Genomic DNA, 26783 nt, shown 5'->3' with positions numbered 1-26783 from the left:
ACAGTGACATCTTCTTCAGGAGACACCAGGCCTTTGTTTTAGTCCCTTCCTTTAGCCAATGGCAGTTTGGAGAACTGACTGATGGTAGGTTCTCACTCCTGTAGATGTTTGTGATGTTTCAGTATGGTGAGAGACTGTTTGACTGGTGGTCAGTTCTCACTGCTGATGTTTCTGCTGTTTTGGTTTCGTGTGAGACTGTTTGACTGAAGCTCACTGCTGTAGATGTTTGTGATGTTTCAGCATGGGGAGAAACTGTTGAACTAATGGTAACCTGTCACTGCTGTAGATGATGATGGTGTTTTGGCGTGGTGTTAGACCGATGGTCACCTCTCACTGCTGTGGATGATGATGGTGTTTTGGCGTGGTGTTAGACTGATGGTCCGCCGTCACTGCTGTAAAAGGTGACGGTGTTTTGGCGTGGTGTTGGACCGATGGTCAGCCGTCGCTGCCGTATATGGTGATGGTGTTTTGGCGTGGTGTGAGACTTACTTGATTGTTGAGGGAGTCAATTTGTGCTTCATGAAGTGTTTAACCTTGCCCCAAGCTAACGGAGGTGACGAGGCCTGACAGCAGGGTGGATGCATGCGTGTGTGTATGTGTGTGTGTGTGTGCAGGCCCCCTCTTGCTTTGGGCAGACTAAAGCTGAAGCTAGGCCATGGCCAGGCTGGGGTGGGCAGAGCCTTTGCTGACACCTCTCCGTCTAGTCTGAAGTGACAGCGTGCTGCTCGGGTGGCTGCCACAGCGAGTCCAGGCCGTCAGCGAACGCTTCACCGACCACAGAGACATTTTCAGCGTCGCGTCAGCTTTGATTAGCCATAGTCCACTTTCTGTCAGCCCCCACGACCGCATCTCATCGTTGCTTTCTGTAGGAAGGGAGGTTTTTTTTTTTTTTAAGCCTGCTGGTGCTAATTTGGCTCACCGTTAATGTAAACACTTCATTCCAGTGATATTATCAGATACCACTTCATCTATTGCGCAATAAAGCAACTACAAACTTTAAACATGCTGAGTGCATGCATTCGTGTCTTTTTTTTTTTTGGATTCTAAAAATAGTTTCCAGTGTTTGTTTTTGATTTTTTTTTGTTTTGTTTTGGCTTCGTCAATTTTTACCTCAACACAAATATTCCACTTCAGTTCTTACGAAATATTTCACTAACGTTCTGCGTTGTTTCCGTGGTGCCCTCCAGGTTTGTTTGACTGGAAGAAAGATAAGAAGTTTCTTCCTCGTTTTGAAGATTCCAGCCCCTCGGAGGTGGAGGTTACACCAGATGATGGTGAGGATTCTGGTTTCTGTTGTCTTAGCCTTGTAGCATTACCTCCATGCTGACAGACAGAGCTCTGTCCTGCTCCGAGGGTGTCCAGTGCTGGATTAATAATTAGCAAGGCCTGCTCCCTCCTCATGCCACATTTTAACGCGCCTGACGGACGCGGGCGCCGCGGATCCAGTCCCGGCATGCTCATCTCGGCTCCCCGGTTGCCGGGGCGACGGCTAGCCAGGGGGTCCGGTAAGACTTGAAAAGGCAGGAGTTGTTCACCTGCCGCTGTGTAGAGCTGTTCGTGAACACATCTGCCCTTTGCAGTCGCAGGAGAGGAGGGAGGTTTGTGTGAGTTTTGGGGCTTGTTTTAAATTGACTGGTTTTGGAAATAAAGCATCTGTCATGCTGATCTGACAAATTATGATAAGGAGGTGAAGCGCTGGTTTACATTTCTGTAAAATGTGTTTTTGTATCATTTTTGTGTGTCTTTGTACATTCTTGTATATCTGTCTAGCAAAAAGAAATTAGATGTTAGGTCAGGTGTTTAATGTCCTTTGGTTATTTTTGTGTTAAGACTGTGACTTTAAAGTAGTGGTTGAAATTTGTCTGACTAAAGATAGTGTAACACTACACTTGACTTTGGTTTTAACAAACTATGAATTATCTAATGTGTAACACCCTCCCTGTCTCTCCCTGTCTGTCTGTCTGTCTCTCTCTCTCTCTCCCCTCCCCGTCTGTCTGTCTCTCCCTCTCCCTCTCCCTCTGTCTGTGTGTTTGTGTGTGTGTGTGTATTTGCTGCAGTAAAAGCTGTTCCGGAGAGTTCTGTGAGGTTCAGACAGAGACTCTCTGTGACCTCAGAGCAGGAGGTAACTGTCTTCACAGTGATGACACACACTGAAACATGATTCCAGCACCGTAATCCGCCTCCCCTCATTCAGCCTTGGCTGCCATTGTCAGCATCCTCTGCGCTGGATTCATGCATTAATATTTCACTGTCTAAATAGTGCTCATCCAGCCCTTTTATAGCCATGAAAGAGGGATTTGGGGGCAGGGAGAGAGGGTTTAGGCCAAGACATTCTTTATAATAGTATTCTGTAGCTCAACATTTGTGTGCTGAGATACAGAATACTCAATTGTGTGAGTTTATTCACGAAAATGACCCTGTGGAATGAATCTTACTCTTTCTTTCTTTCTTTCTTTCTTTCTTTCTTTCTTTCTTTCTTTCTTTCTTTCTCCCTGTCTGTCAGAGCTGTATCATTCAGGTTGAGTTCACTAAACCAGAGAGAGGAGGGCTGGGTTTTGCTCTGGTGGGCGGGGCTAATGGCAGTGCACTGAGAGTGAAGGACATCTGCTGCGGGGGCGCGGCTGAGCAGGATGGCCGACTGCGTGTGGGGGACATCCTCCTAGAGGTGTGTGCCCAGAAACAACTCTATAATGTACCCCAAAGAATTAGAATTTAAGTATGTAACTTAGATGTATTTGTGTGTTTAAGTTAAATTTGTGTGTGCGTGTGTGTGTGTGTGGTGTGTGTATGTGTGTGTGTATGTGTGTGTGCGTGCGTGTGCGTGTGGTATATGTGTATTTATGTGTTTGTATGTGTTTCTGTGTGTGTGTGTGTGTGTGTGTGTGTGTGTATGTGTGTGTGCGTGTGGTATGTGTGTACATATGTGTTTGTATGTGTTTCTGTGTGTGTGTGTGTGTGTGTGTGTGTGTGTGTGTGCGTGCGTGTGCGTGTGGTATGTGTGTATATATGTGTTTGTATGTGTTTCTGTATGTGTGTGTGTGTGCGTGTGTGTGCGTGTGGTATGTGTGTATATATGTGTTTGTATGTGTTTCTGTGTGTGTGTGTGTGTGTGTGTGTGTGTGTGTGTGTGTGTGCGCGTGCGTGTGCGTGTAGGTGAACGGAGTCATTGTGTCTGGACTAAGCCACGGTAAGGTGGTGGATATCTTACGTAAAGCTGAGGGAACTGTTCAGCTGACCGTGTGTCGAGATATCCTGTCCGTCGCAGGGCACGCCCATAATCCCCCAGCTGATTCCTCACATGACAACAGCGCACACAACCCGACAGGTCAGCCCGCCCCCAGCATCTCCCTGCCTGTCTGTCTGTCTGTCTGTCTATCTGCTTCTGTCTGTCTGTCTCTCACTCTCTCTCTGTTTTTCCATCTCTCTCTCTCTTTCCCTCTCTCTCTTTCTCTTTAGCAAACTTTCATCAACCATACATCAGCATTAGTATCATTACGTCACTGTCCTCACACCCTGCAGGACAAAGTGGAGGCTTTGGGAACCTAACAGTGTGATTTTCTGTTTCAGAGGTAAACCTGGACTCAGACATGCAGAGAGATCTCCTCAACTTTCAGGCCTCAGGCTGCTCAGCAGCAGACTCTGAGGTACCCAGACACATACGTCTCTCTTCTCTTCGTCAGAAAATTTAGCCCACCCCCCCCCCCACCAAAAAAAACAAGCCCACTGATGTGTTAAAGGAACAGTGTTTACTATATAGTGTGTTAATGAATAATGAAAAAAGGTTACGTATGTGCTAATCTGAGATTTGCCTTGTATAGTCTTTCCGAAGGGGGTGACAGTAAGGTGTGTAAACAAAGGGCCAATCTGTGAGAGTGTGTTTCATTGGCATGCGTGTGACTGTTTGTGCCGGAGGCGACAGGTTCACCTTTGCAGCAGAACACCATAAAGTAATGAGCTTGGCCTCATATTTCCCTCAGCGGAAAAACGTCCAAACTCAGGTGACGACTCGGGTGGCTCCACATGACATTAATGACCATTCCACTCACCTTCTCCCTCTCTCTCTCTCTCTCTCTCCCTCTCTCTGTCTCTCTCTCTCTCTCTCTCTCCCTCTCTGTCTCGCTGTCTCTCTCTGCCCCCCTCCCCTCTCTCTCTCTCTCTCTCTCCCTCCCTCTCTCTCTTTCTATCACTCTCTGCCCCCCCTCTCTCTCTCTCTCGTATGCAGGACAGTCGAAACTGTACACCTACCTGTCAAAGGTGCTGCCCTACTCTATGTGTTACGGACATGCTACAGGACAGGTAAGAGCTTTGTTTACTTTACTGGTGATATTTTAGAAAATTCTATGCTCATTTCAATCCAATACATGCAAGACATCATTGTTAGGGTATTGGAAGCAACTAGACAATTTTAAACAGCGTTATTTGGTTGTTTAAGGATATCGACGATAAGGATGTTGTTTTCATAATGTTCCTCTCCTAATTTAGCCTGTTTGTATGCACCACACTGAATACAAACAGATTATGTATCTGTTTTAAAGAGACACACACAGTGGTTGTCGCTTTGTGCTGAATACTGTCACAGCTAATGTTGTGTTGCATGGCTTGACAGGTAGAAGCACAGAGGTGCTAGAACCTATCACCATGTTGTTTACAAAAGCATTTGCCACTAGGGGGCAGCAGAGAGTCGCTAATGAAACCTAGGCCAGTCCTGGCACAAGTTTTCATCAGCCCTGGCTCTGTCAGCTCAGAGCCTAGCAGTAGCTGCTCAGCATCCACATAGTGCATAGCTTTTGCAATTAGCAGCTTTTTTACATTTTAGGTGGAAAAATCGCAGGAAAATCAGCCTTGCATGATAACAGCCCTCCCTCGGAACATAGCAATGTGGTCAAGCTCTCTGCTCATTCCTGCCCCGTACCTCCTTCAGGATAGACCCCCAGAAGCAGCACCAAGAAAACCGCACCATGAAAAAGGAGCAAAACCACTCAGATGGATGGAGTAGTGACGACGAAGACGATGATGACGATACCTTTCAGCCTTCGTCACCCGAGATCACACCTCACACAGGTAATGTGGGGAATTTTAACATCCTACAGAAAAAACACGTGGATGGACAGTTTTTCTGCATAGCCTTCAATACTGTGTTTTATGTCAAGCTGTATTGTAACTTACATAAGTAGTGGTAGGGAGGAGGTTGGCAGAAACACCTGTGGAGTTCTAATGGTCTTTTTAAGGTGCTGTCATGCCAAATGTATATTTGATATATAATAGCAATTATCAGCAGAGAGTTGTGTATTTACGTGTAAAATCAGACCTCGGGGCTGAAACCTGTGTGCTCAGCGTCACGATCGTGCTGTTTGGTTTTGTTCAGATCGGCCCATTGTGTCGGAAGAGGAGCTGGCCAGCCTAGCCATGATAAACCCCTCCAAAACCGGCCGGTACTCAGGAGCCCGAATCAAAGCCCTCATCCAGGTCCTACAACACCAGCTGGAGCAGCAGGATCTGGTCAAAGAGTTTATGGTACGTTCCACACATGTCTTAAAACAGGGAAGGTCTAGAGTTTTGTTTAAAGCTTATCCAAAGTTAACCTTAGCCTTCAATATACTTATATCTATCAAATATACACATGCTCTCAAAACTATATACTCTCAGGTTCAAGGTTCATGAGTTTTAACACGGCGTCAAAGGAAGGAAAGCGTCGTGAAATCACGCTGTGTGTTTGGCTGTTTGGGTTGCAGGCCTTGGAGCATTTGAAACCGTCGGACAACTGCCTGGTGGGAAAGGCTCCTGAGAACAGAGAGAAGAACAGATACAGGGATATCCTCCCCTGTAAGTCCTACCGCAGAACACAGAATCCACACCGGCCAAGGGCCTTTCGCCAGACGCTCTCCACCTCTAATTCCAACACGGATTTCCCACTTTTATTTAACATTTTCTTTATTGCTGTATTGGCACTTGTAAACCTCGATACCCGTAAAAGAGATATTTACACTACGTGGGAACACTTTTCGTGCTGTTGACAAAACGCTAGGGACAGAAAGGGGAGACAACAGCGGATGCAGGGAGGCGCTTACAGGTTAACAGTAGAACGCCTGACACCACATGACACGGCAGTTAAGTGAAACGCGACCGATGCGGCCTGATTTACTGCTGGATGTTCGAACCAGTAAAAGGCCTTGGGTTACACTGCTGGTAACTGTGTGAACGTGTGTGAGCGTGCGTATGTATGTGTGTGTACACCTATGTGTATGCTTCAGTGTCTATGTGTGTGCATTTGTGTGTGTGTGTGTGTGTGTGTGTGTGTGTGTGTGTGTGTGTGTGATGTGGGCTTTAGTTTTTCGAGAGCTCACTGTGTCTCTCTGTATGTTTATCTTGATGAATCTTACACCATCAGAACACTTACGCAAACGTTATTGTGTTCACACTCGTTCAGGGTTTTCTTTTTTTTTTGTGTGTGTGTGTGTGTTCTAGCAAAGGTGAGGGAGAGGTCACGAGCTTTGGAACAACTTACATACTCTTTCTCCGCTGCTAAAACATTAAAGCGAAATATTTCAAAACACAAAGTCAAAAAAAAAAAAAAAAAAGACGCATGACTCGTGGATCACCTTTTCCTTGTCACGGGAGAGAGGAAAAAAATCTCCTGCAGCTGCCGTTATGTTTAAGCTAGGTTTACATTCGCCTTTTCACTTTTCTTTTTTTTTTTTTTTTTTGTTGGAGCCACTCTTCTTAACTTCAGACCGGCGGGTTTTGCTTTTCGGAGCTCTGCGAGAGGGCCTGGGTAAACCCCAGAGGAAACGCGAGGGGGTCTCGGCGTTGACAGGGAGTCTCTGAAACACAATGCAGGGCTTCATACGCCGGCGGGAGGCACACGGACCCGGGTTGGCCCGCGGTGTTGGTTTATTATCGCGGTCGCTCACTGGGCTTCTGTTCCCCCGAATAAAGCACCTAGGATCGCAAAGTGTGAGGCCTAGGGGATTTAACTACTGTTATTGCTGGAAACAGTTCAAGGAGAGCTGCTCTCTGCAGGATGCCTGATGCCACCCATTGTGAGGGTCGATCTGCACACATTTACCTTCACTCTCTGACACAGACTACTTCTCTGTGTGTGTAACTATGTGTGTGTGTGTGTGTGTGTGTGTGTGTGTGGGTGAGTGTGTGTGCATGTGTATGTATGCGTGTTTCCCCCTTGTCTGTCTGTCTGTCTCTCTCTCTCTCTCTCTCTCTCTCTCATTCTCTCCCTGGTGTTTTAACATGTTTTTACAGGCAGTTGTCTTGTAGAGCGTTGTGTGTATGTAGGCCCTGAGCCATCAGCAGGTAAATGGGGTAAAACAGTAAGAGCATACACCACTGCCCTCCCCCCAGCCCCGAGAAACGAACTACAATTCAAGCAGCAGAGGCTGCATCCAGCAACGTGGCTTCCAAGGGAACAGTCTAGAATATTATTCCGTCCTCAGTCATATCACACCTTCTCCCAACGCTCACTCATCGTCTTTTCTCCAACCCGCCGTGGACAGCCCCCCACCCCCCCCGCCCCCCAGCCAAAACGCGAACTCAGTTTATTTATTGCACCCTGAGACGATTTGGGCCAGCGTGTTCTTGGAGAACAGCACAGCTTTTGCATTGTTTGTCTGCAGATTAATAACACGGCGAGAACATTGTATGCCAGTGCAGTCTGCAGCAGTCACCTCGTAAAAAAAAGTGCTTAAGATTGAAATGTTTTTCGTTTTTTTTTTTTTTTAAACTTACGCTCCAGATAAAACCGTTTATCACAATTATATACTGTTTTTATAGCTCCATTGATATAAACATATACTTGACAGCAATACCTTTAGTCAGAATATTTTCACTCACTCATTCATGATTAATGGTTGTACTAAAGTGAATATACAGTATGTGTTTTCATGAGATCATTATACATCGGTATTCAGTCATGCCTCGGGATCCCCCCAGGATAAAAGAACATTTAGAGACACCTGGATGCCTTTTTTGTTTGTCTCTTGTTACTGCTGAGTGAGGAGAAGTGTAGTAGCTATCTTTGTCACAAATATCTGTAGGTAACTTTAGTATCCTGCCAACATGTCCTTATCTGTTTCCATCAAGATGTATTGGTGTAGATGGATTAAAACTGCTTTATGCTAATGGAACATAATGCTAAATGTAAGAAAATCACACACACAAAAAAAAGCTTTGCAAGTTAAATACATTGTGGAGGAAACATTTCTGATATTGTTATCAATGTTTATATCTGTCACTATAGATAAAAAGCATCACAGTAAGAGAATGCATGACAGCATGTTGAAATATCGACGAATAAGATCCACATCTTTGCCCTTGTCATGTCATGTGCTCTCTCCGTTCTTTCAGATGATAAGACGCGCGTTCTGGTGGGAGAGAAGCAGGACTACATTAACGCCAGTTACATCCGGATGGAGGTGGGTTCAGAGGAGTTCCTCTACATCTCCTCCCAGGGCCCCCTCCCCAGCACGCAGGACTCCTTCTGGCAGATGGTGTGGGAGCACAAATCGGACGTCATAGCGATGATGACCCAGGAGGTGGAGCGCGGCAGGGTCAAATGTCACAAGTACTGGCCCGAGAAGCTCGGCGTTCCCGTGGAAACCGACCGTTACCAGCTGATCCTGGACAACTATCAGATGCAGGACTACTTCCACATCAAGATCATCAAGATGGTGGAGAAAGAGGTGGGAAGCGGATACATAAAAAATTAGTAACGGTGTGTTCGCCGCTTAGTGCTCCCCAGTCGAGCCTCCTCGGAGGTCCACAACGTGATGCATTTTAGGAATGACCCTGACCTAGTACACCCGATTCCCCTCGCCAGGCATTTGACTGGTGTTTCTTTAGCTGAATCAGGTGTGTTAGGTGAGTCGTAGGATGAGCTGGTGCTTGGGTGGTGCAGCAGGAAATATTACAATGCACCATCACTAGAGACGTAGGTTTGAATCCGGGTGGATGGTCGTGTACATGACAGAGAACATGGTTTGGCTGTGTTTACGCCAAGGGCAGGAGTCAACCAGAAGGTGTATTCTCCCCATTGTCATATTTATGGAGATTTCTGTAACCATGGCACCTGGCTATTCCAAATAATGAGGAAAATCTGTCGAAAGAAAGAAGTTTTAGTGACTCTGATTTACAAGGTTTACTGGAAGGCCATGCATGGCCTCAAGGTTACCGTGTCAACTTCGTATATTCGTACCTTGGAAAATTTATTCATATAAATTTTTATAAATTTGCAGCAATCCTAACAGGGAGAAATTTGCTTATAGGCGGGGACAAGTATTATTATATTGCTTCATGTAGAACATATCTGATAGCTTATGAAACAGATGTATCGTTTTCATCCCTTTGGGACATGTACTTTGAGCGTGCATTCATAGACTGTTTGAACTTTGGCTGTTTCAGAGTGGAGAAGTCCATTTTGTGAAACATCTGAAGTTCACCACGTGGCCGGACCACGGAACGCCGCGGTCCTCGGAGCAGCTGGTGCGTTTTATCCGCTACATGCGCGCCGTTCACTTCAAAGGCCCAGTCACGGTGCACTGCAGCGCAGGGATCGGCCGAGCCGGGGTCCTGATCTGCATCGACGTCATCCTCAGCCTTATCGAGAAAGACCTTACCGTGAGTATTCCCATCAGGCAGAGTCCTGTCCTCTTACTCCTCGCTGACTGGAAATCATTACGGCTGGGCTGGCTCACTAAATGTGCTGGAGTCAATGGATGTCCAGCTGTAGAGTTTACGCCCTTGCAGTCTTTGGCCAGAGCAGCTGTTATTAAATGAGAAAAAAAAAATGTTCAGGAGCACCCAACCTGGCAATGGAACCTCAAAAGCTTCAGCATAGCAGCGGGGTGTAATCCTGTAGTTGGGGAGATTTTCCTGTCTCCTTACTCCTTGAGGTAGCCTAACTACTCTAACCCAATATTCTTACTATCCTGGTGCCGGCCAGAAAAGGATGGGCCCCCGCTTCTGAGTCTTGGTTCTCAAAGCTTCTTCCTATCTTAGCCAAAGGAGAGAATTTCCTTGCTTCAGTCGCCTTAGGCTTGTTCACAGAGTGACTCGGCTCTGGAATTCTTGTAAAAAAAAAAAAAAAAAAAAAATACACATATAAAAATTTAATTGAGCAGTCTACATTACCTACCAGTTTTGTGACATATTTCACACGTACCCACACGTTCCCTTGCAGTAGTTCCTTGCTCTCGGGGCCGTATTTATCATTATCATCGTTGCTCGATGTGCGTGACGTTCACATTAGAGGCTGTTGTTGAAAAACGTGCGCCCGTTTGTGTCTCCTCAGATTAACGTGAGCGAGATTGTGAGAGAGATGAGACTCCAGCGGTACGGCATGATTCAGACCAAGGTCAGTACATCTCATCTCAGTCAGACAGCAAAAACAAACAGTCAAAGAGCCCAGAGTTTGTGAAAGGGAATATACAAAAATCACGGCGTGAGTTATTATTTTTAACTCCTTAACCTTGGTAATTAGATAGCCCCCCCCCACCCCCCCACCCCACCCCAGGCCAGGTCTGGATCCAGGAAGCCGAACAGTGCTGCCATATTTAGATAAGCGCTAATGAAATGTTTCATCTATTGTGTAAACGTTCTCTAATTAGACGTCCAGTGGGGATAGACCTCTCATTTCAGAGGGGAAACTTTTGATTTGCGCCCCCCTCCACCCCACCCCCCCTTTTCCCTTTAAACCGTGATGTGTGGGTGCTAATAAATTGCCGACGGCATGTGTTGAATAACAGCCTTGATTTCTTTCTGTCCCTTTGGATTTTAGGAGCAGTACCTGTTCTGTTACAGAGTCTGGCTGGACGTGCTGCAGAGCATCTTACTTCTTCATGGTAACCAGTGGCAATCAGAAACCCCCTAGTGAATCAAGACCAATGTTTTTCCAATGTTAAGTCATTCCACAGTTTCCAGTACAAAAAAACCCCAAAAAAACCCCAAGACAGACCGACAGACAAATATCGTCTAGTCGAGCAGTGTTGAAAAGGTACCGTTTGAGTTCCCTGTTGTAAATTACGAGGAATGGGCATGAGTTTCCTGCATTTTTTTTTTTTTTTGACCATTTGCTCCACTTAAGTATTAAATATGTTTTAGGAAGTTGAGCAGACGTTTTCATCGACCGTTTAATGCGCTCTTACAGACTGACTACTGCTTTAGTGTAAAATGTTTCATCTAGAACACTAGCCTGAAACACTGGAAGCTTTTAGTCACTTTGCCTTGAACAGATAGTCACATTAATACAAAAAAAAAAAAAAAACTTAAAATGATTGTTATTAACCTAAAATGTTTCAATGTTCTTTACTTTGTCACCTTCTAAAAAATGTTTATGGGATGTAACTTAGAGACAAAGAAGATGTTTTTCTGTCCTGATTTCCCCCCTCCTAGTGGAGATGATTGGTCATTGGCCAATGCTCTGATGAGAGTCCATGAAAGAATCGAAGAACACCAGTAATTGTCTGAGAACATTTCTATTTCTTGAACTTTTTAAAGATTTATTTCAGTATTGTGATATTTATAAATTGCATGAAGTGTAGATAGTTTTATGAAAAGTCATCTTTTTTTTCTGTAAATTCTTATATGAAAAGTAATTTTTCCTTTCTTTTTTTTTTTTTTCCTTACATCAAATTATTACAAATCATTACATATAAACCATCTTTTAAAAGAACAATGTAGAGTTGAACAGTGTGAGTGAAGTGCCTTTGAATTAGCTTTCTCTATGTTGTCAAGTTTACAGCACCAGAATACAGGCTGTGAGTTATCAACAGAGAAAGCTGGAACAGTTGCACCCAAAGAAATATTGGTTATGAGATGAGATTACCAGCTGGAGCCTTCTTTTCCATTTTGCAGTGTAGTAAGCATGAAAATTCATTTACTGTGCTTTGCGTCACATCGATAAACAAACTGAACTATCAAGAGTCACTCCAAAAAAAAAAAAAACAAAAAAAAAAGAAACACAATACACTTAGAAATATTTGAATGACTACTACTCTCCTCATTATAGAGAAATGTTATTGTTCTTTATATCACTCTCAATTTTTACTGAAAGTGCTATGACTTGATTTTTTTTTTAAAGATACACACCTCGTGTATTACAGAAACAATTTCATTCAATTGTGCAGACCCATTTCTAAAATTACCGAACAAAATGCTTCACTTGTTTATTATTTTGTTGCACAAAACTGCTTTTTATTCCCAGGATTCTTTTTTTTTTTTTTTTAAACGTCTCTGAAATCTTCAGAAATCTTTAATCGTGTAAAACTGGGGGTAGATTTTGAAAATGTTTGAAAAGAATTCCAAAAAGTCTGTAATTCTGTGCTAATAATTTTGACAAAATAATAATAATAATAAAAAAAAAATGTTTCCAAATCACAAACAAGAAAATCTGTCTCTGTATTTGTATCCTGAACACTGAAAGTGAAATATCCCTGAGTCTGTGTAGCTTGATCTGATGACCAGCGAGTGTCTGTGAATGTCTTTTCTGATAAACTCCCGACAGATTAACATATTTACACTGTAAATTCCACCGTTCTTACTCATCCCCGCTCATTTTTCCATTACATAATATAAACTGTTTTGCCCATAATTACTCTCTTGTTTAAACCACTTCAAACAAACCAGTCAGTGAATCTGTCTTACATGCAAGGGTCACATTTGCGCTTGGTGGATTTGTACTTCCTCACACTTGATGTGTGTACATGCTCCCTCTCAGGCTTGCGGTTGTGTGGCCGCGGCCACTGTAGATGATGCGTTTCGGTTGGGGCGAGGCCCGGTCGGCTCTGCTTTAACACCCAAAACCCATAGCAACACGCGGACCAAACCGCGCTCCCTCTCAGCGTTTTACTGCCAAGTAAATACCATCTCTCACTGGGAGCTTTGTGACAACATGGAAAGTCCTAGAAGCACATGGCTCCTCAAAAGAAGGAAAGTCTTAAAAGCCAAAATCTTGTGGCGAAGCCCCTGACCGAGAAACCCCCACCAATTTACTCTTCCAGGTTTTTGTTATTGTTTTGAAATCATGGGAGACTTAAGTCACATGCGGTATTTGTCGTGTTCTTTAAGTATGAATGAGTGCTTTTGCCTGACACAGGCACTGATGCTAAAGGAGGCTTCGGGAGCCAGTCGGAGAACTCTGAGCTCTAGCGCGTATTGGAACACCGACGAACCATCTGGTTTTCATTTACGTTTGTTTCCTTGAAAACAAGTTCCAAATGTTTCCAATTAGTTCATGCCAATAACAGCACTGTTGCCTAAACCAAATCCGAATTGTTTGTTGTTAGATTGCGTGTTCCTTCAATATTTGTATAATTATTGCATTTGTTATATTGATCATTGCATCACATTATAATCACTGTTTTAATTTCTAAATCATTAGTAGGCAGCGTTTTGTGAAATGCTATCCATCATGACACTGGAAAAAATGATTGGTTGTATCTCATCCTATGGAAACCAAATTTAAAAAAAAAAAAAAAGGAACCAAATTTAAGAAAGCCAACCCTGTTCCTCTTTGGGGTCAGATCATCATCTTCTGTTATTGCCAAGCAAGAGAATATAAAAGGGATAGTGAATACTTTCATTTCACTGTAAAATGTGGAGGAGAGGGTGCAAAGAAGTGGTAAAGTCATTTGGAGCAGCATGTTTTGAAATAGCCAATAATTTACAAGCCCGTGGAAAGTGTAGAAATGATCTCACTGCCTCCTTGTAAATCCATCGAGTGCTGGGTTCACAGTGCAGTGCAGACGGACGGGGACTTTTTTTTTTGTTACCAATATAAAAATAGCACGTACATAATATTCTGCCATCCAATTCCACCTCCCAGTTGTGTCCAGAAAAAGACAATTAAAGTGTAACTGTAACTCAAGGAAGTACTGATACTTCAGCTCCTTATTACACCCTAATAATAAAACTTTATACACATGACTTTGTCCGTCTGTGTCATCCAATATTCGGCTCTACGCGTCTCTCGGAGCCTTCCATTCATGTTACTGTCCATTTTCATTAGCTCTTTAGTAATTACCGCCTCCGTGCTAATGCGTTAACTGGTGGTTGCAATTAAGAGTTGGACAGGTTGAAATTCATCACTCCAGGAACACACAGGGAGAAAATATAATGAAAAAAAGGGAAGCTCCAAAAAAAAAAAAAAAAAAAAAAAAGGAGCAACTGTAATTTTTCAAACAACCAGAGACTTATACACTCAGTGCAGTCAGAGACAGGCAGCTGGCGCTTTACTTACACGCCACTCAACCCCCCCCCCCCCAACACACACACCCCTCTACCCCCACCTCCCACCCCGAAATGTTCAGATTGTACCGGAAGGTGGAGGTGAAGATATGATGGAGGTCGCTGCGGAATGTCTTTGCCGGTCCTCTCCACAGGAGTGTGTTCTCATTAGCTGCGCAAAAAGTGTTGACTGAACAGACACTTGATAAGTGATTGCACTTCACCTGTACACCATTCATAGCAGCGCTAGTGCGTTACTATGCCCAGTGGTCACATACCGCTATGTCATCAGCGCGATGCTAGCAGCTAACCACAGGAAGAGCTGTATTTAAGTGTGTGCTGGAAAGACATCACACAGGCCTTTTAACATACTGCAGTTGTCATCAACATATATTAGATAACTATGAAATGTTAGACTCAAAATCCATTTACTTTAGGCTGTTGAATCATGTTGATTTGACTTAAGATGAACCATGCTAAACACAGTTAGCTATAATTATTGAACACTTCACAGTAAGCATTGAGAGTTAAGCAAAAGTTAAGCTTTACTTTTTAGATAAGGAACTAAAAATAAGCTCAGTTCCTAGGCTTTGAAAGAATTGAATGAATTGACTTCTGACTGCTAAACTCAAAGGCAAAACAGAGAATCTGTTCTTGGTTCCCAGCAGTCTAGTCAATAATGACAGTGTGCTTCTACCTCTGAAAGATGGACTGTTGAACAGCAGCCGGAGGGAAAGATATGCCCATCTGTGTGTGTGTGTGTGTGTGTGTGTGTGTGTGTGTGTGTGTAATGCAGCTGGCACTAGCGGTTGTGTGTTTGTTTTTGACTTTGCTCTTTGTGTGAACAGACCACCCCCCCCCCCCCCACACCCCCCCGTGGTGTCCCTCTGGTGACAGGGTGGTGACACACAGAAGAGCTATTCATTGCTAGCCTGAATAGCACTTTACTTTTGCAGGCTTTACCAAATCACAACAGCAAGACCAAAAGAAAGGAAAAAAAAAACCACTAAAGAAAGTCAAGAAAAGCCAATTACGACTAGTCGCTCTTGTTGGATTGAGTTGTAATTATATGGGGTTTGAGAAGGAGCTGGAGGTGGCTTTTATTCTTTGTGAGGTGCTACATGGACGGTCTTGAGTTTAAGCCAAAAACATTTTGTTTGGAGGATGACACTTTGTGAAAGGCTGCTGGTTTCAGGTTTTGCTAATTCATATGTTTTTTCTTTAGTTTCTGTGTTCTACTGTCAAGAAAAGGAGAGGCTTCAGATTGGTTCACAAACACTTGCTTGTGTGTGGGGGAAAAAAAAGGCTAGTGAGGACGAATTGTAAAAGGCCTTTTCAGCTGAATCTGGAGCGTAGGCTAACACATAAATGTTAGCTGACAAGAGGTAAACAACCTTGAGGTCATTTTAGAGCATGTGAAATAACTCAGTGTCCCTCTTCATTATTAAACTGATAAGATGTTTTCATAGATCGTTGCTTTCTCGTCTTCTTTGGGTTGTCCCAAATTGTCTTTGCTCTGTGTGTGTGTGTGTGTGTGTGTGTGTGTGTGTGTGTGTGTGTGTGCTTGTGTGTATGGGAGGGGGACACACGCAGATCTTCCAGGCGAATGATTGATTGGGCTGCATTTGCATGATTGTAATTAGAAAGGCTAACTGGTCCGTGAATAGATTGAGATAGGTCATAATGCAATCCAGCTTGCAGGGGTTACCCATCAATCCACATTTTAACATATGTGGGTCTGTGATTCCCTATTGGGTAACACAATCCCTACACGTTGTACCATGCCAAGAGTCCTATAAGGAAGAGCACACATTAGCAGCGTGATGACTTGGGAGGTAAACTGAATCGTACATCTGTGAGCCAAATCTTATCTACTTCCTATTAAAAAGCGCAGTGTTTCTCCAAGGGCATGTAAAGTCAATGGAATAACCACGAAAAGGCTTTTTTTTTTTCTTTTTTAAGGCCCCTTTATTGGGAGACCTCTCTGCTGATTAGGCCTTTTTTAATGTGACTCTCAGAGAAGCTGTGGATGAAGACAAAACCGTGTGTCTGAGCGGTGAATGAAAGAGCATTTGGCGCTTGAGTTATTTTTCAGAATTACGCTTGCCAGAAACGATGGGGCCAACCTTGTGAAAAGTGACTGGCGTCCCAGCTGCGGGGAACAAGACTTCATTTTGACTGAGGTGGATGGATAGCAGCTTGAACACCCGTTGACCTGCCTGTCCACTGATTGACAGCACTCTTTAGAGAATACAGATGCTGTCCAAAGGCAAGTGTCGGAGTACACTCATGGAGGTGTACACTTACACGCGCTAAGCCATTACCAGAGGCTATTGAGAGACTCGTGTGTATTTACACGGGTTTAATTTAAGCACTTATAATCTCGAGAGAAAAATATACAAATGAACGTACCGCAAATGTTTTACTGGAAATAAATATTATATTACGCAAAATTATTTCAAAAGGTATTATTATAAACGAAAACTCTCTTGTGCCCAAGAGTTTCACACTTCAAAAACAGACAAAACAAAACTTCCTGCCAGATACAAATGAATGATAAAACACATTTTTTTTTCAGCGTTTTCCTCTCTCTGCCGTGGCTAGACTCTCTCCCGTGTGCACTCCTGTTGCACGTAGATGAAGTTTCTGAAGTCTTTCTGAAAGTCTCTGAAATAGCGGACTAACTGTAGACCATTAATATACTAGCGGCATGGGGTCACCATCCTGGAAGAATACTTCCAAGGCGGCCTTCAACTCCCAAAATGTGGTCATTATGATGAAATAAAAACAAATAAGAGTTGTTTTTTCTGCTACAAAAACTAATTGTAAAACAGAATGGAGAGAATGATTCATGTGTTTTTGGGGCCATTGGCTGGACCTCAAGTCTCGGCCCATCTTCAGAACTTGAATTTTCCACGATATTAGTGCAATTATCAGTTGTTCCAGAGAGGTGGAGACATTGAGTGAGTGCCTGTCATTAAGAAGACTTGTGGGTTGGTGAAATGTTCCAAAAAAGTAAGTCTGTTAAATTGAGTGCTCTTTTATTAAACATGGGTTCAACAATTGTGCTATACAGCTGTATACCGTGTGCTATGCAAGACGAAGCTAATTTTGGTGACTTTTAGCACAGTCGAATTTAGTGTCTCTTATGGTGTGCTTTGTGGACTCTTTAAAATGAGCTCTTTAAAAAAAAAAAAAAAAAAAAAAACGAACCGTTTTTCGGTTCGAAAGTCGTTCAAGCTGATGTAACATACTATTTCCTTCGGGAGGAACAATGGTTTGCGTGTGTGAGAATTATTAGTCACTGCATGAAAGATGTAACTTATTGCATTAGGCCAACGTGTTTAAACAAGTTCAACATTGAAATAAACACGCTGTGTGAAACGCCTCTTTTCCTCTTGCTGTTGTATATATTGAGGCGATTTATCATTTTCAGAGTGAAATAAAAATAAGGAATATGATTTCAAAGGTGATAAATCTACATTTTTGTGCTGTATGCTACATACCCTGGGACCAAATTTGAACCAGGTGCAGTTTAGCGCGATCACGGTCATTTGAGAGCAGTGACATCAGAAGAGATTGACAGGAACATTTGAATGGTGTGGCTAGGGTGGGGTTAGTAATTATTTAGGGCTGACCACGTACCATTGCCATAGGTTAACAGCTGTGAAAAAGAATACGTTAAACTTTTTAGATCAAGGAATTCATCTACCTGCACAGCATGTCACTCATTTTTGCAAATGAAAGATTTTGCAAGAAAACATCCCTTTTAAACAACAAAAGACAAATAGTGTTGCATGTGGGCCGCATATGACTGACTGGAGTTTAAAACACACACACATACACACGCACAAATGGCTAAAATCTTGTTCCTAAGATATCTAATCAAGACACCGCCTCTATTTGTTAACGTACTTGCCAAGTCTAAGGTGTAACTAGCACCTGCTTTCGGTTACATTACTTTGATGTCAAGCTGGAGATGTAAAAAGATAAATCATGTCTTGTATCACGGAAGATGTGTCCAAATTAGAAAACTATTAAGGCGAGGTAGCAAACGGTCCTCTTATTCAAGACGATCGTTTGTCTTCATCAAAGGAGGCTATCCTTGAACAACTCGCCTGGGACAGGTAATTGAAAAATGCAGGAAAATGTGATTGTTGGGACCGATAATAATTTATTACTCTGAGCACGAGGAGCACCGGGAGTCATTTGTTTTCATTAATGTAAATTTAAATTATGTCTGCGATTAAAATGTGACTTTGACAGGCAGAGGGGCTCTGATCCGCAAGACAAGGCTGATTAGTCTTCTAATTCGGGTCATTTGATCTCAGCCCATAAGCAGTGAAAGAGACGCGCTTTCTCTGTACCGATTTCCTCTCGGACTTAATTTGAGTCGAGACGTTCAGAGTGATGGGTTTTGCGAGTGGAGAACGTCGCTGTGGCAATTAAATCACACACATTTGGTTTGGAGTTGTGTCGGTTAATTGGAGTCGAGATACGAATACTCTCTTTGCTCTTTACGCACAAAGAGCAGACGCGTACTTCCATTTTCTAATCTCACTGACATTTGACGATGAAAAAACCGTTGAGAAGTAGGTCATTGTCACAAAGATAACATCAATGAAGCTGAGTGATCTTTCTTTCCCTTGTCTGGTTGTCAGTAAACGATAGAAATGCAGTAATACCGAATGCACTAATATCAGAGCTCTGTGTATTCTCTCTAACTCGTTCTGTCAGCTTGAAAAGCGAGTATCAGATGTACGCTGCCATAGGTCATTTTCACAGAGGACTGACATATGACAAATTCACTACTTCACTGTCATTCGGCTCCAACAGACGTTTCGAAAGGGACTAGGCTACTTAGTGTACCAGTGGCGACTCAATGCGTTTGTCATCGTATTCGGTCGTACAAAGGGGTGATATGAGACTCTGTTCCACCCGGCTAATTGCTGATTGGAAACACCGTGTGCATTTTCCAAAGACTCCCAAGCATAGCCGGCAAGAGGGAATGTCTCCAACTAGTAATATCGTCATAAAAGTTGTCTTCTGATAATGTTAATTAACAGCATATGATGAATAGGCTAAGTCGGCGGCTGTGTGTTATGTGTAGGTTTGGCGTGAACACTGCTGTGTCGTAGTACCTCTAATCATTTGCTGTAGTTTCCTGATTCTCTGATGAATGGGCCTTTGTCTGGGTCAAGGGAAAGCGGAGGGCTTCCAGTGACATCATCAGCCTGCAGAATGGAAACAGAGATACAGCCTTTAAGGTAGCTGCAAACAAGGGCTTTCTCTGAGATGGGGATTAAATTGGCCGTGCTGAGTAGTACATGTTTGTCTGCGTGCGTGCGTCTGTCTATGTGTGTGTGTGTATGTGTGTCTGAGCTAAATATATATATTTAATGACTTGTAATGTTGCCAGAAATTAATACTCTCCAACTTGTGCCCAAGACAGGAAAGACCCTTCTTTCATTCAGACTCCCACCTCGATGAAAGATTTGGATTTTTGGATCTTACCAGTAGAGGGCGCATAAGCTTTTGCAGATACCTTGAAGGGTTGCAGGAGAGAGACATTCCCCTGATCTAGACTCTTATACCAGCTACACCCTTACAGGTCCTCAAATCTTTGCCCTTGTCCTGCTCCATTCATTTATCAGAAGCCTTGGCAATTGTCTAGTTAGCTTTGGATAAAACTATTATTTTAATGATTTAAAGGAAAAGTGCGGTATTAGATACTGCAATTAAGAACCAGGGAGATGAATCCTTAAGCTGTTTCAGTTAACGTTTTTTTTTCTCTGAGGAAGACTGCAGTGTATCACTAGGCATTGACCTACTAAACTGACTCTTCACAAACTATTTTAAAGTTCAGAAAGGCGCTGAACACATAGCATGGCTCATAGCAATATTTTCATCTCTGTATTCCCAACAGCTGAGCCTTAAGAATTTAATCTTGTCAAAACACAACTGTAGCTGCTTGCTGGGACCTAATATTAGGCCATTGTAAGATTTCTCATTGAATGTGACTGAAAATTTGATCCATACAATTGCTTACTAGCGACCAGTTCTCTAATTCATAAATTCTACATGATTCACATGTTTATTTTGGAGCAAAACTCCAAATATCCTGCCCAAAAAATGTATTATAAAGTCTCTACTGTAAATTCATTTGCATTGGCAATGATAAACCTAATTTGTGGCCTTTGTTTAGGGCACCTCAGTGATGAGGAGAGACTGGTAAGTGTGTTTATGTGTAGGGAGAATGTAAGGGGTACAAGGATGAGGGTGTTTTGACTGCCCAGTTTGTATGGGCATATGGAGCATAACAACATGTTTCTCACACAGACGCACACGCACACACACACACACACACACACACACACACACACACTCGTCACTGCTGCCACCCCATCAATAACAAATGGCAGGCACTTGCACACACAATCCTCAAGTACCATCGTCTGATGAAATATAAAGCCACTGTTTGATGGGAAGGAGGCAGGCGGTGGTGGGGGGGGTTGTGGAAAGAGACAATGGAGAGTGGAAACGTCTGGATTCCCACATGCAGACCCTTCTCCCCGCCCTGCCACAAAATCGGCTCCAGTTACTGCACTTCCACATAATTCATCATTTGCCAAATCAAAAGAAGAAAAAGCTGTCGCCTGCAGTCCGCAGCTCCGATTTCGTCCAAATATTAGTCAATAATCAAGCGTATCAGACAGACACTGATCTGAGAAGCAACGCTTTTATTTATTTTTTTTTCCCCCCTCTTCCTCCTGTTTGGAGACCAAGCTAAAGCAAAGGAAGATCAAAAGTAGAGGAAGGAAAGGCAAACGAAAGATGTATTTGTACATTTCATCCGTTATTTAACTTTGTAACAACTTAATTGATTCAAAACAGGCCGGGTACAGTTCTTAGGGTTGTTTTTTCTTTTTTTCCCCATTTTTTTTTTTGGCAGGGGAAGCTCAGGTGATTTGCTTTCACATATGGAATCCCCCCGCAACTCAAGCCAGGTTGTTATATTTTCCGAGCGTCCAAGAAAAAAAAAAAACTGCCCCTCTTATATAGGTCAACGCCTTCAACTAACTGCCCTGCTGCCATGTCCAAGCAGAGGTACAGAGGACAAGACTTTGAAATTTCAACTCAAACTCTTTTTTTTTTTTTTTTTTCCCCCAAATCAGGCGACCCATCCTGGGTTACCCTTCCCACCTCCCATCAGATTCACGTAGCCTATTTTATGCCAAACACGTGTGAGCACGTTTTGTGTCATTTTGTTTGATTAGGCCTGCTTTTTTCAGAGCTGGTAATTGTTGAGAATGTCTCTGGGTCAAAGATGAAACTGCCAGCACATGTCAGGTGTTAGCATGCGTCAAAGGAAGTGGCATTTTCAAAACACACCTGTCCACCGCTAAGCCAAGCCGAGAATCGTCCCGCCACACAAACAGCAAAGTGTGAATTACGTCAAGAGGAAAGTGTAGAGCTTGGAAAGACAGTAGGACTAACTTACTTAGTTCAAGAGAAAATCAAAACCTCCTGGCTTTTTTTTTTTTTTACTGCTTTTTAGAAGGTCATTACCTTTGTTTGATTACGCCAGAGTTCAAAGCCATGATGGATGTCACACGACAATGAACTCTTGGATCCTCTTTGTTTTGAAGTGTGAAGTTCACAAATTGTTGGACAAAACTGAAACATGAGGTCTCCCACCTCCACCCAGAGCAGCCCAACAGCAGCTGTGCGAGTGGAAGGCTATAGTTTGCCAGAGGCAAGATCCTGGTCATTCGCTCCTCTCTTTACAAAAACGACAATATTCTCAGTTTCCATGACTCCATGCCGCTGACTAATGTGTTCACACTTTCTTCAGCTGATACCTTGCTCGGTGAGAGAGGAGAGTGAGGAGAAAATGGCGAGGTGTTTGTCGACGTACTGACACGCAAGCGTAGCGAGTCGAAACCGTTTGAATCCGCCGGGCCCGAATTGAAAGCACGCAGTGGATCGTGTCCAGATAGATTTCAACCTGATACCAAAAGCGTTTCATTTGCAGCTGCGAAAGTCAAGGTTTTTAGATACATTCCAGGATCTTTCAAAAGGTTGTTATGATTATCCAAGCTGCATTTGAAGCAGAAAACGTTGAAGAATGTCTTTTGAATCAAATCAGAAAACGTGGATAGCGGTTACATCGGGAAAGCCCAATGCGAGGGCGCATTTCTGGAAATCGGTGTCAACACCTAAAGCTTTTAGGTACAGCAGTGTTAGTAATACCCAGAAAATCTGGAATATGTCATGTTTAACAGTTCAGCAAATAGATTTGGTCTTGAGCGGAAGCCAAAGCATGGCAGACCAACATCAGGGCCATTGCATGGTACACCAAGCATATATACAGTTTTACCAAAGTATACAACATTTTTGCATCTTCCTCGTCTGAGCAAGGGTAAGAGAGAGGGCGTTTACATTTAGATTTCCATTATTTGCATGTCCTAATCTTAAGATTACGATAGCAATATAACAAATGTTGCTTGGGTTCCACTGATTTGTTAAAACTATTCATAATTGTTGCCTACAACTCGCCCTTTTTTAGAATGGCCTGTCCAAAAAAAGTCAATGCTAAGCATGCCTTCCTTTTATTTATACAGAACTCAAAACATGCCTAAATATTCTTTAAGAGAAAATAACCAGTCTACCCATCTGTCCCTCTAAAAGGAACCTTAATGGAAGTTCAGCACTACACACTACAGACTAGTGTTATACACACTTCCATTTTAAGCAGACTTTGGTACCATTTTGCAAGCCCCTCTTTTTTTTTTTTTTTTTGCGTTGCAAACAACTACCCCAGTGCTGCCCAAGATAAAGCCTTCTGACATGTATTGTTTGCAGCGGGGAAATTTAAAACTTTTTTTTTTTTTTTACCTAGCGTCTGAGTAACAAGCGAAGCCTTCGGTGGCTGAGTGTGACTAATTACGTATAGAATGGTATTTATACATAGCAGGGCCATTAGCAATTGAAGGCATGGGTGGCACAGCAGGGGGGGTACGGCTGGCTTTGTACAGGCTTCTTTCAGCTTAGCTATGTCTTATTCAGCCCTCCAGCTACAACTGCCATTTCAGAGGCCTTAAACCATCTTAGCAGGTTAGCAAAAAACAAACACCTTCTGGCACTATGGGAAAATAACCCTGACCCTGAGGAAGCCAGGTTTCTTATGCGTGTTGATTCTGAAGTATATTGAACTGCACGTTGGACCTGATTCGACTGGGTTTTTTTGGGGTTTTTTTTTTTATAAATGAATATTTAATTTAATTGATCTCCACAGAACTTTTCTGTCAACTATACGTTCATAGTTTAAAAAAGAAACAGAAAACCTGTTGGTATAACATGTAAAGAGACTGAAGACATTTGTTTACGATAAAAGTGAGAGTACCTTAAAAAGCTGGTATGGTAGAGAAAGCCTTTAGCAAGGCTGGTGTTTAGTCACTTGTGTTTTTTGGTTTGTTTGTTTGTTTGTTTTTTTAATTTAATTCTTTTATCCTTTGATGATATCCAGATCTGCTTTGCTCTAAATACAGAGACTTGTACATATGATTGTAATTAAATTACAGTTAATGAACTTACTATTATCTAACTAGATAATAATGCCATGATCTATGATGGCCACAACAAGAAATTTAAACAGGCCTTATATAAATCGGAATGAGTTTTCAGTCTAGGGGATGGTGGAGGTTTTGCAGTATGATTTGCATTGACGTTTTAATAGACTTCAGTGATTTGCATTGAGATTTTGATCTGCGTCAGTCTAAACCATATTTTACTTCAGTAAGCCAAAGTCAAATCACTGAAAGGCCAGTTCAAATGAGACTTGTCTAAAGAATGATTCATAGTGTAATATTGAGTTCAGAGTGCTTATTCCGAAGAACTCAGATACAAGTTCAAATACGCACACACGCGCACACACGCATGCATGGACAGACACACACAGACAGAGGGAGAGAGACAGACAGAGACAGAGAAAACCAGAGGAGGAAGAGATCAGCATTTTAGAGGAACATGTATGTGCTACAAGAGTGACAGACCAGACACAATCTAGATACTGGGTAAAGCATCTGATCTGTACTCTCTCTGTGTGTGCGTGTGTGTGTGTGTGTGTGAGACAGACAGGCAGAGAGAGACAGAGAGGGAAGAGATAACCTGTGTAATGGAACATTTCTATAGTGCAAAAGAGACAAACCAGACATGAACTAGATGTTGGATAAGGCGTATTATTTGGTGTGTCTGCATGTGTATGTGTGTGTGTGTGTGTGGGGGGGTGCGCATTCGTGCATGTGTGTGTGTCTGTGTTTGTGCGTGAACAAGAGAGAGCGAGAGCGAGAGAGAGAGACAGTATTAGGGAGGGTGCTTGTCCTGTGATGAAGGGCTGATGTTTGACCAGTCAGTATGAGGCTGCTGTTGAGAGAAGGTGTAAAAATACTGCCCTTCTCCAAGATAAACTGCCTCTCTTGGGGCCTGACATTTACCCTGGCCAGGCCCGGAGGGTTTGCACTTTACCTGAGAGAAAAGCCCCATTGATGTGTACCGCTGTAAGGTTCTTGTCCCTGTTTGAAGTGCACAGAGCTGACAAGTCAGGGGGAAACACTGTTTTGTTTTTTTTTTTCTTTTCCACACTGGCCAGCATTACAGGAAGTATGTCAGGGGTTTTCCCTGTTTGGACAGGAATCCGTGAAAGTCTCTCTAAAGAGCGCGTGTTCATTCATCCATAAATGAGAGGGGAAATCTGTTTTCACATGAGTTTTTTTTTTTTCTTCTGGAAATTAAAAAAATTTGTTCCACTGGTGGTGGCAACAAGGTGGTGCCCCTTCAGGATAAATTTAAAGATTAAAAATGAAAGGTTTTGCTTTACTGGTGTGGTTTTTTTTCTTGCCGTTTTTTTTTTTTTTTCTTTAAGAGGAGGAGGGAGAGAAATTAACGTGAAAACACAAATAACATTAACTTTTTAAATAACTGTGAACACGCTTAAATCTTTCCAGGGTGCAGTGTTATATAAAGGCCGGTATTTCACTGCCTTGCTCTTCAAGGCCCACAGTTCTGTGCAGAGCAGATTTCACTCTGCTCACAAACACCTGGTTTAACTCATTAGTTAATTATGAAACCCTTCATTTAGCTGAAGCAGGTGTATTAGAGCAGGGAGAGATGTCAACTATACAGAGCAGTGTGCCCTCAGGAACAAGGACTGGGAACTGCTGAAACAGCCTGCACGGTGTGTGTGTGTGTGTGTGTGTGTGTGTGTGTGTGTGTGATAAATAACAAGGACAGTCCCTCTCTCTCTCTCACACGCGTGCACACACACACACACACACACACACACACATTCTTTTTTTTTTTAAACTGATGATGTGTTTACAGGAACCTATTGCTCTGTAATAACACTCCACAAACCTAACGATACATTCATATCATACCAGCGGGAAATTAATCTTAATTTTTTTTTTTTTTGCCCTCCTCATTATGTTACATAACCCATTTTCTCACCGTTTCACCGCTCTGAATGGGAAACAGATTTGTACTAGTGAGGTCCAGTGTTTTTCTTAAGAACCAAGATTTTATTGGTTAACTGGACCGGTAGAATTCAGCACCAGAACAATGCTGCATACCTAGAAAACCTCAAATCCTCACCTCAGATTACTTTGGCAATTCCTTCTCCACTCAGTGATGATTTTATCTCCAATTTCGGTTCAAGGCATTTATTTTAGCATCTTTACAGTACCTTTTGCACCAGACAAAAGGTCTCTTGTGACATTAAACAGTTTTTCCAGTAATTTAGAAATGAATGTGGTTCTAAGAATGCTGTTTACCAGGTGTAGACCCACTGGGAATTCCAAATGGAAATTTAAACAAGAATGGTCTTTTAACAAGACGAAAGCTCTACGATTTTATTGTACGTTTCAATGATGTACTTTTTTATTCATTAAAATGAGTGGGAGTTCTGGGAATGGGAAAAACAAATGGACGTTTTAATGGCGTGTTAGAGAAAAGGCTACTATTCATCAAATTACTGCGGAGTATTTCTCAAACTAAACAAGACAACATGTTATGTTCTGTCAATTGATTTTGATCTTTTCTGAAGGGAATTGAAAAACGCACACACACGCATGCACACAAACACGCACACACGCACACACAAACACAAGGTGAATATTTTCCCCTTTCTGTTATGCCTGCTGACAGTGCAGAAAAGGTGAGGAGGTTATGACTCAACCGTGATGTCATTACACCTAAACAGAAGGCGATGAGGTCACAGCCTTTGTGTGGATGAGGAGAGAGAGAGAGAGAGAGAGAGAGAGGGATGTGGTGGCTTTGATCCTCCAGGACAGAGAGATAACAGACACAAACACACGCACACATACACAGACAGTACCACCACTCCAGGCAACCTTAAGGACATTCCAGCAGCTGCAATTGCTTCACACACATCTGACAACAATTATCTCCCAGTTAACAGTCCCACACCATTATCGTAACACTCACATCCCACCAAGGACGACGGGTCTCATCAATCTTCCGCTGTCTCCCGA

The 26783-nt window shown here is 42.8% G+C and overlaps 1 protein-coding gene across 1 annotated transcript in view; it reads left to right on the top strand.

Annotated features, from left to right (window-relative positions):
* Window positions 1–10879, top strand: part of ptpn20 (protein tyrosine phosphatase non-receptor type 20) — a 29463-nt gene extending 18584 nt beyond the window's left edge. Inside the window, exons 35-47 of the mRNA XM_030772415.1 lie at window positions 1188–1274; window positions 2058–2122; window positions 2504–2665; window positions 3154–3325; window positions 3568–3644; window positions 4223–4296; window positions 4922–5061; window positions 5366–5514; window positions 5733–5823; window positions 8359–8693; window positions 9412–9627; window positions 10301–10363; window positions 10787–10879. Coding sequence (XP_030628275.1) covers window positions 1188–1274; window positions 2058–2122; window positions 2504–2665; window positions 3154–3325; window positions 3568–3644; window positions 4223–4296; window positions 4922–5061; window positions 5366–5514; window positions 5733–5823; window positions 8359–8693; window positions 9412–9627; window positions 10301–10363; window positions 10787–10879 — 1724 coding nt within the window. The remainder of the gene's footprint in view (window positions 1–1187; window positions 1275–2057; window positions 2123–2503; window positions 2666–3153; window positions 3326–3567; window positions 3645–4222; window positions 4297–4921; window positions 5062–5365; window positions 5515–5732; window positions 5824–8358; window positions 8694–9411; window positions 9628–10300; window positions 10364–10786) is intronic.
* Window positions 10880–26783: the final 15904 nt, after the last annotated feature.

Source organism: Chanos chanos, chromosome 4 (assembly GCF_902362185.1).
Source record: "Chanos chanos chromosome 4, fChaCha1.1, whole genome shotgun sequence".
NCBI classification, from domain to species: Eukaryota; Metazoa; Chordata; class Actinopteri; order Gonorynchiformes; family Chanidae; genus Chanos; species Chanos chanos.
The sequence above is the reverse complement of the archived record's forward strand: the minus strand, read 5'-3'. Positions and strand labels throughout refer to the sequence as shown.